Genomic DNA, 12,086 nt, shown 5'->3' with positions numbered 1-12,086 from the left:
TGTCTCTTCCCTTCTCTCGTCCAATTGCTATTGCAAACCATTCACTTCCTCATCACCGTGAATTCTCTCTCTCCCCTCCTTTCTTTTCATTTTACATTGAATCTTGTCTGAGTATTTGGCCTTGCCTAGTGCCGCTTCTAGTCGACTGTTTTGAGCTGAAGCTTATTTATTTTACGCAGCGCGCAGCTTAACGACAAGACCGACGACCATCCATCCAACGACTGGGGGTGGTTGGTGAAAAAGTGACAGGATAAGGACAGGACAGTCGGTCACCCAGGGTTTCGATCAATTACCCCAGGAGCTATCTTTCGACGACGCTCCTTTGAACCTACAACGTCTCGATCCTTCTTCGACCTTCAACGAAACGACTTTTTTTTTTCCCTCTTCACTTCTCTGCTAGCGCGTCATATCGTCACTTCCCCCAACAAGACCGACCATAACTTCCATCCTCACAACGACGTCGCATTTGATACCCTTGGAACAAACAAGACCCCTCACATTTCGCTTTCCATATTGCTCCTGTTGCGACTTACACGATATTTCACAATACCACCAATCCATTTATACCGAACCTTAGCCACCTTCAATATTGCTCATCACTTTGGCGCCCAGGCTCACTCATCGGTACCTTGTCGCCTTTGGTCCTCGCTTGTTTCCTAGTCATAGCTTCCATGTGTGTGACGTCGCTCCGTCTTCGCACGAGCTTCGTCTTCCACAATGGCCGCAGCCCATATTCTGGCGTCCACAGACAGTTGGACAAGAAGCGCGATTGGTTTGCCAACCACGAGGTGCCAGTCAAATGCGCCGGTTGAATATTCTCTACGATGCCGATTGAGTCTTGTTGCTCGTGCTTGGGTCGTACAAACATTACAACAAGATGTATGTTATACTGTCATCCATTATATCATGAAGCTGCAATTTACATGTCGTTTTTTTGTTTTTGTTTTGTTTCCTTTCATCAATTTTCTTCCATGTTTCTCAGCAAAAAGCTTAGCAAGTTTAATGGGTGGCGTTCAACGGCCGGCCCCTCGATCGGCGCCGGCCCCAGCTTTGAGGGGGTAACCCGCTGCCACCCATTCACGTCAAGTGATCTTGCTCCGGAATCGTAACGCATTTGAAAGTTTGTCCATCAATCTGTTTTATCTAACGTCATTTGTTTTTCATAGGGTTCTTCAGTGCCACATCGCAAAGTGGCCGAGAGGCCGTTGATTATCCCAGATCATTCCCCACGATGGTATCGGCGCTTACCTAAATCCTGCGACGCCCCTATTTCGACAGACACCACAATGCCTATCAATGGCACCGGCCGTAACGCCAACAGGCGGCTTCCATCATGGCTCACTTCATCTCCTCTGCCGCCTTCGGATGCCCAGAAAGAGCGTCGCCAACCAAACGACAAAATCATCAACGATCCCGCTTCCGACATTCTCATCGACTTCAATTCGAGCGAAGGATTTCACGAAGCTGCGAAGAAGAGCAAGAAAGCAAAGCCTCCAACCGCTCCTCCTCCACCGCCGCCACCCCCTGCTGCTCCCCCGGCAGATGACGGCCAGAAGGATGATATGAATGGAAGTAGCGGAGGAGCGAGCGGAGGCAGTGCCGCGGGCGGCGCAGGTGATGGTAACGACAGTAATGGTGGAAGCGCACCACCGAAGCCTCCTACGACTTTCGATAATATCAGCCTCGGAGCGAGCAAATTGGATCTCGGACTCAGCCCTCCAGAAAACAAGAGCATATCCAGCTGGGGCGCAAAATTGGGATTCGGCGGTGGTGGGTGGGGTTGGGGAGGGGGATCGAAGAATGAACCACAACCAGCACCAACGCCGCCACCGCCAGAATCGAAGGCCGAAGACAATCCTTGGGACAAACCGAAAGGCAGCACAGGCGACTTAGGGATGAAAGATGACGATGATGCTTGGGGATTCGGAACCAAAAAGGACAAGAAACCATCAGCGCTATGGGGTGCCGAGCCCGAGGAGGAACCTAAAGAAGTTGGGGATCCTTGGGGCTGGGGTAACCAAAAGAAGAAGGGGAAGCCAGGTGGCATCTTGGAGGAACTTGCCCTCGACACTGAACCCGAAGGCCCGCCTGGTGGAAAGAAGGATATATGGGATACTTGGGGAATATCTAAAAAGGATCGGGCGAAGAAGAAAGGTATCATGGAGGAGGTTGCTTTGGCGGCTGCCCCGGATCCCCCCTCAATGGACGACCAATGGGGTGGTGGTTGGTCTGGCAAGAAGGACCAATCGCCACAGGATTCCCTTTGGGGACCTCAAGACCCAATACCTGCTGTTCCTGATCCTCCATCATTTGAGGATAAGGATGGTGATGACTTTTGGAGTACCTTCGGCTCAGGCAAAACAAAACCCGTGGAAGATAACCCAGGTGGATGGGGTTCGTGGGGAATCAGTAAGACAGGTGAGGATGAAACAAGTGAGTCAAATTTCCATAACGCTCATCGAATCCCAGAGCCGCCTAAAATAGAAGACGACGGTCGGGATCTGTGGGGAACAGGTAAGAAAAAGAAGAAAGCTGGCGACTTGATTCAATTAGAAGATGAGATTCCTCCTCCAGCCCCAGATCCCGTCGAGGCTGTTGACACCGGCGACTTCCTCGATTCTTGGGGATTTGGCAAAAAAACCAAGAAACCGGCCGCCAGCCCGTTCGATTTTAAAACTTCCGACGCCAATGATCCTAACCATGCTTTTTGGGGTTCAATAGACACGAAGCCTGGCGCACACGATTTCCTTATCGATACCACCGGTAAGATAATCTATGATATGTGGAAGTAGATGGGAAGTCAGAGTTTTACGATTGAGATGACGACTGGGACTATGCCAACGTCTGATCGATGCTCTGACTGACCTTTTGTCTTCAATATCAACGCTCCCCTTTTGTTGAACTTTACTGAATAAATATGCCAATTATTAGACCCGGAGCAAGCTGCCCGAGAAGCCGAGGAGCGAGCTGCTCGTGAAGCGGAGGACGCTGAAGCCGCACGCGAAGATGAGGAGATTGCGAGTCTTGTAGAAAAGAAGGCGAAAAGAGGAGGGAGACTTCTCAAGTCAGATCGCGAACGACTTGCGGTGCTCGAAGGCAACGCTATTAGAAGATCCGAGGCTCGGGCAGCCCGGGAAGCCGAGGCCGCTGCCGCTGCTGAGGCTGCCCAAGCAGAAGCGCAAGCAGTGGCCGACGCCCAGGCAGCTGCAGAAGCAGAAGCAGCCGCTTTGCAAGCTGCGGAAGATGCTGAGGCAGCTAAGGAAAATGAAGAAATTGCGCTATTACTAGCGAAAAAGCAGAAGCGAGGGGGGAAGTTGCTTAAAAAGGATCAGGAGCGCCTGACTCTGCTTGAAGGTAATGTTTCTCGAAGAGCTGAAGTCCAGGCTGCGCGTGAGGCTGAAGCTGCTGCTGCTGCCGATGCAGCGGCATTTGAGGTTATTAACGACATCCCTCTTGACGAGGCACCTCCTCCTGAGTCTTCTGAGCAAGATGCTGCAGCGCAAGCAGCTGCAGAAGCAGAAGCAGCACTGGCCTCTGAAATAGCACATGAAGAGGCTGAAATGGAGAGTCTCAAGTTGAAGAAGGTCAAGAAAGGCAAGCTAATAAAGAAGGACCAAGAACGACTTAATATTCTCATAGATAACGCAGCAAAGCGAGTCGAACAAGCTGCAGCCAAAGAGGCAGAGGAACAGGCAGCTAAGGACGCCGAGGATGCCGCCGCGGCCGCCGCCATAGAGGCTGCTGAGGCCGAATCAGTAGCCCAAGCTGCAGCCGAGGCCGAGGCCGCAGCTCAGGCTGCATTGGACGCTGAGGCAGAAGAAGCAGCCAAGGAAGAGGAGGAAATGGCTGCTCTGAAAGCCAAAAAGGCTAAAAAGGCGAAGCTCACTAAAGTTGAAACAGCTCGCCTAATGGCTCTAGTCGGCAGCTCGGTCAAACGTGCCCAAGCAAAGTCTGCTAAAGAGGCTGAAGAAGCTGCTGCAGCACAGGCTGTCCGTGAAGCTGAGGAGTCTGCAATCCGTGAGGCTGAGGAGAAGGCTGCTCGTGAAGCTGAAGAAGCAGCCGCTCGTGAGGCTGAGGCGGCAATCGCTGCCGAAGAGGAGAAGGAGCTTGCAGCCTTGGATGCCTTAAAAACCAAGCGAGGTGGTAATTTGATCAAGAAGAAGGACGTAGATCGTTATAACGTCCTTATCCAAAGAGTCGCCGAACGAGCAGCCAAGAACGCTGAAGCTGCTGCCGCCGAGGTTGTGCAGGCAGAAGCAACCCCTGAAATCTCAGATGAACCAACCGGACCAGCTCCTGAGCCAGTACCTGAGGATCCACCAGCGGACGCTGATGCTGCACCTGTAGAACCAGAGCCTTTACCAGGACCAGATGCCACGGTTATCGCAGCGGAAGACGCAGAGCTGGCGAGTCTAGAGGCGAAGAAGGCAAAGAAGGGCAAGCTTGGCAAGAAAGACACAGATCGGTATAACCTTCTCAACGAAAATGCCATTCAGCGACAGGCCACCAAAGAAGCCGAGGAGAATGCTGCACGAGAGGCTGCTGAAGCCGAAGCTGCAGCCGCGGACGAGGCAGCTGCAGCACAAATCACCGAAGCTGAAGCTTTAACAGCAACCGAAGCTGAGACTATCCTTATTGCCGATGAAGAGGCAGAGCTGGCTACTCTTATTGCCAAGAAGGCTAAGAAAGGGAAGCTAATCAAGAAGGATCTGGAGCGGTTTAACATTCTAACGGAGAATGCCACACAACGACAAGCTTCAAGAGAGGCAGAAGAGGCAGCTGTTGCCGCCGCTGCCGAAGCTGAGGCACAGGTTGCTAAAAACGCAGAAGAAGCAGCTGCAGCAGAAGCCGCTGAAGCAGAAGTCTCAGCGGCTCGTGAAGCTGAGGCCATTGCCATTGCTGAAGAGGAAGCCGAGCTAGCTGCATTAACGACAAAGAAGGCCAAGAAGGGCAAGCTTATTAAGAGAGATGCCGAACGATTTGCAATCTTGACTGAAAATGCAGAAAGGCGAGCTCAGGAAGCAACAACAATCACTGAACAGCCTGAAGACTCAACGACTATACCCGAAGTAGAAGCCGAGGAAACCCCCCCAGAGCCTCCAGTGGATGAGTTACCTGTTGAAGGTGATAATCCTGATGCAAATGCGACTGCTATCGCTGAAGAAGAAGCTGAGCTTGCTGCTTTGGTAGCTAAGAAAGAGAAGAAAGGTAAACTTGGGAAGAAGGATACTGACCGCTTTAATCTTCTTGCTGCAAACGCAACCACTCGGGCAGAGAAAGCAGCCGAGGAGGAAGCCGCTGCACAAGCTGAAGAGGCTGCCGCTGCCGAAGCTGAAGAGGCTGCCGCTGCCGAGGCCGCTGCTATAGAGGAAGCCGCCACTCGAGAGGCTGCCGAGGCGGAGGCTGCAGTTATTGCTGAGGAGGAAGCTGAACTGGCCGCCCTGGACGCCAAGAAGAATAAGAAAGGGAAGCTTGGCAAGAAGGATAGCGATAGATTTGCTGTCCTTACTGAGAATGCTACCCAAAGAGCTGAGAAGGCTGCCGAAGCGGTCGAAGTTGAACCTGAAGCTGAACCCGAGCCTGAACCTGAGCCTGAGCCTGAGCCTGAGCCTGAACCTGAACCTGAGGAAGAGGCTCTTCCTGAAGTTGGGGACCCCCTTGTGGATGAGTTCGATGACGCTGCTGCTTCTGAAGCTGGTGATGAAGAGGCCGCCATTGCTGCTGAGGCTGCTGCTATCGCTGCTACCATCGCAGCCGAGGAGGAAGAAGAGATGGAAGCTCTTATTGCCAAGAAAAATAAGAAGGGTAAACTAGGCAAGAAGGATAGCGATAGGCTGGCTGTTCTTGCCGATAATGCTGCCCAGAGAGCTGAGAAGGCTGCTCAGGAAGAAGCTGCTGCTTTAGCCGAGCCTGAAGTCATTGAAGATCCCCCTGCAGATATTGAAGAACCAGCCCCTGAAGATGCTCCAGAGGCACCGCCGGAAGAGGAAGCGCCCCCCGAAGAGCACGATGCCGCCGCTGCTGCCGAGGAACAAGAGTTGGCAGACTTGGATGCAAAGAAGGCAAGGAAAGGCAAGCTGGGTAGAAAGGATACCGATCGTTATAACTTCTTGACCGAGAATGTTACTAAACGAGCCGAGGAACAAGCTGCTAAAGAAGCCGATAAGGCTGCTGCTGCCGCCGCAGAAGCCGAAGAGATAGCTGCAAGAGAGGCAGCAGAAGCTGATGCAGCTATAGCGGTTGAAGAGGCTGAAAAGGAAGCTGCAAAAGCTGAAGCTGAAGCGGCGATTGCGCAAGAAGAAGAGGAGCTAGCTGCACTTGAAGCTAAAATGGAAAGGAAGGGCAAACTAGGACGCAAGGATACTGACCGCCTGAATTCTCTTATGGACAGTAAAGCCGCTAGAGATGCCCAGGCTGCCGAGGAGCAGACGGCCCAAGAAGCTGAAGAAGCCGCTGCAAGAGAGGCTGCTGAAGCCGCAGAGGCTGAAGAGATAGCTGCAAGAGAGGCTGCTGAAGCCGAGGCTGCTGCCGTTGCTGCCGAAGAAGAAGCTGAACTGGCTGCATTAACTGCTAAAAAGACAAGAAAGGGCAAGCTGGGACGTAAAGATACGGAGCGATTTGATCAGCTAGCATCAAATGCTGCCCAACGAGCCGAAGAACAAGCTGCTCGCCAAGCTGAGGCTGTTGCCGAGGAGGTCCCTGCCGAAGAAGAAATAGCCCCAGAAGAACTCGAAGAACCCGAAGAACCAACTCCTGACATCGAGGAACTTATCGAAGAGGTTTCTGAAGATCCAGCTCCCGACATTGACGATGAAGCCGCTGCTATGGCTGCTGAAGAAGAGGCTGAGCTTGCGTCTCTTGAAGGAAAGAAGGCGCGCAAAGGAAGACTTGGTAACAAGGATACACAACGATTTAACTTTCTGACTGAGAATCTTGCAAAACGCGCCGAAGAGAAAGCCGCTAAGGAAGCTGAAGTCCAGGCAGCAGAAGCAGAAGCAGCAGAGGCTGAGGCTGAGGCTCAGGATGAAGAAGCTGTAGTTGAGGATGCACTAGAAGATGTTGCCGAAGACGATAATGAAGAGGTTGCTGCACGAGAGGCTGCCGAAGCTGAAGCCGCTGCTGTTGCAGCAGAAGAAGAAGCCGAATTAGCTGCGCTTATCGCTAAGAAGGCTAGAAAGGGCAAGCTCGGTAGAAAGGATACCGAGCGGTTTGATGTTCTGAACGAGAACGTATCCAGGCGTGCGGAGGAGCAGGCTGCTAAGGAAGTTGAGGTCGAGCTCGAAGAACCAGTTTTTGAACAGACTGAAGATACTGCCGAACCCGAGCCCGAGAAGAATCCCGGTGATGAAGACGCTGCTGCGAAAGAAGCCGCTGAGGCAGAGGCGCAAGCTATATCTGCAGAGGAAGAGGCAGAGCTTGCTGCTTTGAACAAGAAAAAGGCAAAGAAGGGTAGGCTAGGTCGTTCAGATACAGAACGGTTCAACACCCTGATGGACAATGCAGCAAAACGTGTTGAGATGCAGGCAGCTAAGGAGGCAGCAGAGGCAGCAGAGGCAGCAGAGGCAGCAGAGGCAGCAGAGGAGGCCCCCCCGGCTGAAGAGGAAGAGGATGACGAATTTGTCGATGCCGAAGATGAATTGGCTGAGGAGCATGAACCTGAAGCTGAGGAAGCTGCTGAACCCGATGAAGAGGATGCCGCCGTCGCGGAGGCGGAGGCAGAGGCAGAGGCAAAGGCACAAGCTGCAGCTATTGCTGAAGAAGAGGCTGAGTTGGCATCGCTAACTAAGAAGAAGATTAAGAAGGGCAAATTGGGTCGCAAAGACACGGAAAGGCTCCAGGTTTTAACAGATAATGCCGCTAGGCGTGATAAGGAAGCCGCAGCCCGAGAAGCTGAAGAAGCCGCAGCAGCTGAGGTCGAACCAGAACCTGAACCTGAACCTGAACCTGAATTTGAACCGGAAGCTGAACCGGAAGCCGAACCCGAAGTTGAAGCCGAGCCTGAAGCCGACCAAGAGCCTGAAGATGATTCAAATGAGATCGATGAAGCCGAACAAGCCGCAATTGCTGAAGAAGAAGCAGAGCTAGCAACGTTGATTAAGAAGAAGGCCAAGAAGGGTAGACTGGGCAGGAAAGATACTGAAAGATTTGAGATCTTGACAGAAAACGCTGCTAGACGCGAAGATGAGCGAGCTGCTAAAGAAGCTGCGGCTGCTGCTGCTGCCATTGCGGAAGCCGAATTCGAAGCTGTCGAAGAGGATCCTGAAGCCGAGGCCATTGAAGAGGCCGAAGAGCCTGCTAATGAGGAAGAGGGGGAGGATCTCGCTGAAGCTGAGGATGAAGAGGCCGCTGATCGAGAAGCTGAAGAGGCCGCGATTGCCGATGCTGAAGAGGAGGAGTTAGAGTCCTTAAAAGCCAAGCGGGCAAGAAAAGGCAGGCTTGGCAGAAAGGATACAGAACGGTTCGCGGTCTTGGAAGAAAACGCGGCCCGTCGTGCTGAAGAACGTGCTGCCAAGGAAGCTGCCGCTGTGGAAGACGAACCCGACGAGCCTGCCGAAGACGATGAACTGAATGAAGATGAAGATGAAGAGGAGGAAGATGAAGACGATGCTGCTGTTGAGGAAGAAGCAGCTCGAGAGGCAGAAGAAGCTGCAGCTCGAGAGGCGGAGGAAACTGCAGCAAGAGAAGCAGAAGAAGCTGCCACTGCTGAGGCTGAAGAAGACGAGCTCGAGTCACTAAAAGCCAAAAGGGCCAGAAAAGGCAGGTTAGGCAGAAAGGATACAGAACGGTTTGCGGTCTTGGAAGAAAACGCGGCCTGTCGCGCTGAGGAACGTGCTACTAGGGAGGCTGCCGCCGCCGCTGCTGCTGAAGCTGCTGAAGCCGAGGTGGATGAAGTTGAAGAGGAAGAGGAAGAAGAGGGCGAGGAAGAAGAAGAAGGAGAAGAGGACGAGGATGAGGACGGTGAAGAGGAAGATGATGAAGACGGTGCCGCTAATGATGATGAAGCAGCGGTTAGAGAAGCAGAGGAGGCAGCAGCTCGCGAGGCCGAAGAAGCTGCAGCCAGAGAAGCTGAGGCTGCCGCTACTGCTGAAGCCGAGGAAGCAGAGATTGATTCTCTTCGGTTCAAGAAGTCAAGAAAGGGCAGGTTGGGTAGAAAGGATACAGATCGACTTAAATTTCTCGAAGACAGCGCTGCAAAGAGGGCTGAAGAGCTTGCTGCAAAGGAGGCTGCTGCAGAAGCCGAGGCTGACAAGGCACCTGAAGAAGAGGAAGACGAAGACGAAGAGGAAGGCGAAGAGGAAGACGAAGACGAAGAGGAAGAGGAAGAGGAAGACGAAGGCAATGAAGACGCCGCCGAGGAGCCAACTGAAGTCGCAAATAACGACGTTGCTGAAGAGTCTGATCAAGAAGAGGTTGAGGCTGCCCCTGAAGAAGCCCCTGAAGAAGCCCCTGAAGAAGTTGAAGCTGAAGCGCCGATGGACGACGAGATTGTTGAAGTCATTGACTTGTCGCCAAAGAAGGACAGAAGGAGCAGAAAGAGCAGATCCCGACGCGATGCTCCTCCACCACCAGCGGTTCCAGATCCTCCATTGACGCCTCCACCTGAGCCGAAGCAGTCTCGAAGACCAAAACTTACCCGCGAAGGGGCGCCATGGGGCAAATGGGGAGCGACTCCGCGTGAAGAACCAGACGAGTACTACCAGGAGAAGTCAAGCAGGCACAGAAGACGGGAGGAAAAGACATCATCGAAGGGGTCTTCGTCCGACAAAGTTGAGAAGAATTCTAGGACGGCTGCTCCATTTGGCAAACCAACTCTTTCACGCTCAGCTTCAACTCGCGAGAGGAGAGATGGCGTGAGCAGCAAGCGGCGTCATTCTGAAGCCGCTCGTGGAATTGTTTCGCCGCCCCCTGAAGAGATGCTTGTGCACGAAGAGCCAGGCAGTCGCCGCAAATCTCGTAAACCACGATCCCGTGAGGATGATGATGCTATGATGTCTGGCGCTGCCCCTGTGCCAGAGAGGTATGAGCGCCGTCACTCACAGAAGACTCGATCGCGCGAAGATGACGATGTCATCATGGTTGATCCTGACCTCGCAAATGATAGACGCGAGCGCCGCCGGTCCCATAAAACAAGATCCCGCGAAGATGAAGATATGGCCATGGCGGATGATATAATCACGCCTGGCTTGCGCGATCGTCGCCGCCGAGATAGAAGATCTCGAGAAGAGGAACCTGTTATGGTGGAACCTGACATTCCCACTGATCATGCTCTGCCACGAGGTTCAAAGAAGGGCTTTGCTGGCCTCTTCAGTGGCCTGAGAACACCCAAGAACGAGCGTCCCGACCCTCTCCGACGTCGCAGTACATATGCGACAACTGACGATGAAGCCCTGCGCACTGCGAGAATGGATGGTGACGCAGTAATCGTTGATGCCGACCGAGAAGCAAGACGGGCTGCACGCAAAGCTAAACGAGTTGATCCTGAAGAAGAGGCGCGTAGGGCCAAGGACGAGGCGCGCCGAGAGCGACGTCGACAACGTGAGAAGGGGGCGGATACTCAAAGGCAGGATCAAGACACACGCAGGGCCGAGCGTCGTGCTGCTCGACAACGTGGCGAAGAGGAAAGACGAGCTCAAGAGGAGCAGCAAGCAGAGGAGGAACTGCAGCGAGCACAAGAAGCGAAGGAAGCCCAAAGATCAGAGCGTAGGCGCTTGCGTAGAGAACAAGAAGCTGCAGCTGCTGCGGAGCAAGAGGAACAAGAAGCCCGTCGAGCTGCAAGACGCGAGCGCCGGCGACCTCGACCGGTCGATCCATCCGAAGATGAGCATGAGCGTCGTCGTCGTCGAGAAGCCAAAAGAGCCGCTCGAGCTACTGATGAAGCTGAAGGTCATCAGCGAAGGCCACGACGACATGAGGAGATGCAGCAGCCAGCTTGGCCACATCTCGGAACCTCTTCGTGGGTTCAAGAGCACGTTGATGCACCGCCCCCGCCAGATCTTCCCCGAGCTGGTGATGCCAGCGGAGAACAAGACGAGGACGACGAGATGGCACGGCGTGAAGCTCGACGAGCTCAACACCGATCCAAGTATTCCGACGAGACGCCAGATGAAGCTGAAGAAAGGCGAAAGCGACGAGCAAGACGTGAAGAACGGGAACGAGGTGGTCGCCATCGCGACAGGCGATCTGAAGGTAGCGATGAACGACACCATACCCGCCGACCTTCAAACGTCATGGATACGGCAGCGGCTCCTCGCACGAGTTGGTGGAAGAAGATCAAGAGATGATGGATGACGGGTGAATGAACGAACATTGCATGAAATTCATTTCGAGCGAGCGTGTTTCTGTCTAGGTATTTATTTTGCTCTTTATTTCAGTATCACAACCACGGTATATACGAAATATGACACCAACATGGTCGACCGGTGTTTGGGTTTGGCGTGGCTTTACTAGCGACACATGGGAACGGAGTATCGAGGATGTCTAAGCATTGGATATTGGATATGGATATGTGGACGTATGATGTAGCTGTTGGTGTGTGTATTCGGTTTTTGTATTCGGTTTTGTTATCCATCTATTTGTATTTAGTGGCCCAGGAGGGCCGTTGTACGACATGTATACCCAAGAAGCAGAGTAAGATTTTGGAAAAAACAATTTGTTTATCTAAAGCGAAAAGAGCGTACTGGTGTTTTGCAACGTCTTGATGCTATTGTTTTTTGTTCAAAACGTAAGAGAGAGCGCAATATCGCTGTAGGCATAGAGTGCAACAAGGCTTGTGTTAAGTTTCGAAACCCATCCAATTCCCGGTTGACATCTGCTAACGCTGCCGACTTACACCAGGTTTGGACGATAATGTGGTATTGGATCGGATCATTCACTCAACATCACTTTTTACTACATAGCGTGCTGCAACGCAGATACCATGATGTACAGTACCTACCTAACTACCTAACTACCTAGGTAGGTAGATAGATTAGTACTTAGTCGGTATTTGTTTGTCTCATCCAAATTATAATTACATCCTCCCTGGTCGTCTGTCTGTTTTACTCACTCCACTCATCACCCACTAACCTACCTACCTACCTACCTAG

General features: G+C 52.7%; 1 protein-coding gene across 1 annotated transcript; it reads left to right on the top strand.

Moving 5' to 3' along the window:
* Positions 1–1,286: 1,286 nt before the first annotated feature.
* Positions 1,287–11,282, top strand: FSST1_004203 (uncharacterized protein; the record flags this gene model as incomplete). The annotated part of the gene is made up of 2 exons (XM_083230356.1): positions 1,287–2,763; positions 2,932–11,282. The coding sequence occupies 2 exons, from the start codon at positions 1,287–1,289 to the stop codon at positions 11,280–11,282; spliced, it is 9,828 nt and encodes a 3,275-aa protein (XP_083087633.1).
* Positions 11,283–12,086: the final 804 nt, after the last annotated feature.

This window comes from Fusarium sambucinum, chromosome I, assembly GCF_050947815.1.
Source record: "Fusarium sambucinum isolate potato_lamoka chromosome I, whole genome shotgun sequence".
NCBI classification, from domain to species: Eukaryota; Fungi; Ascomycota; class Sordariomycetes; order Hypocreales; family Nectriaceae; genus Fusarium; species Fusarium sambucinum.
The sequence above is the reverse complement of the archived record's forward strand: the minus strand, read 5'-3'. Positions and strand labels throughout refer to the sequence as shown.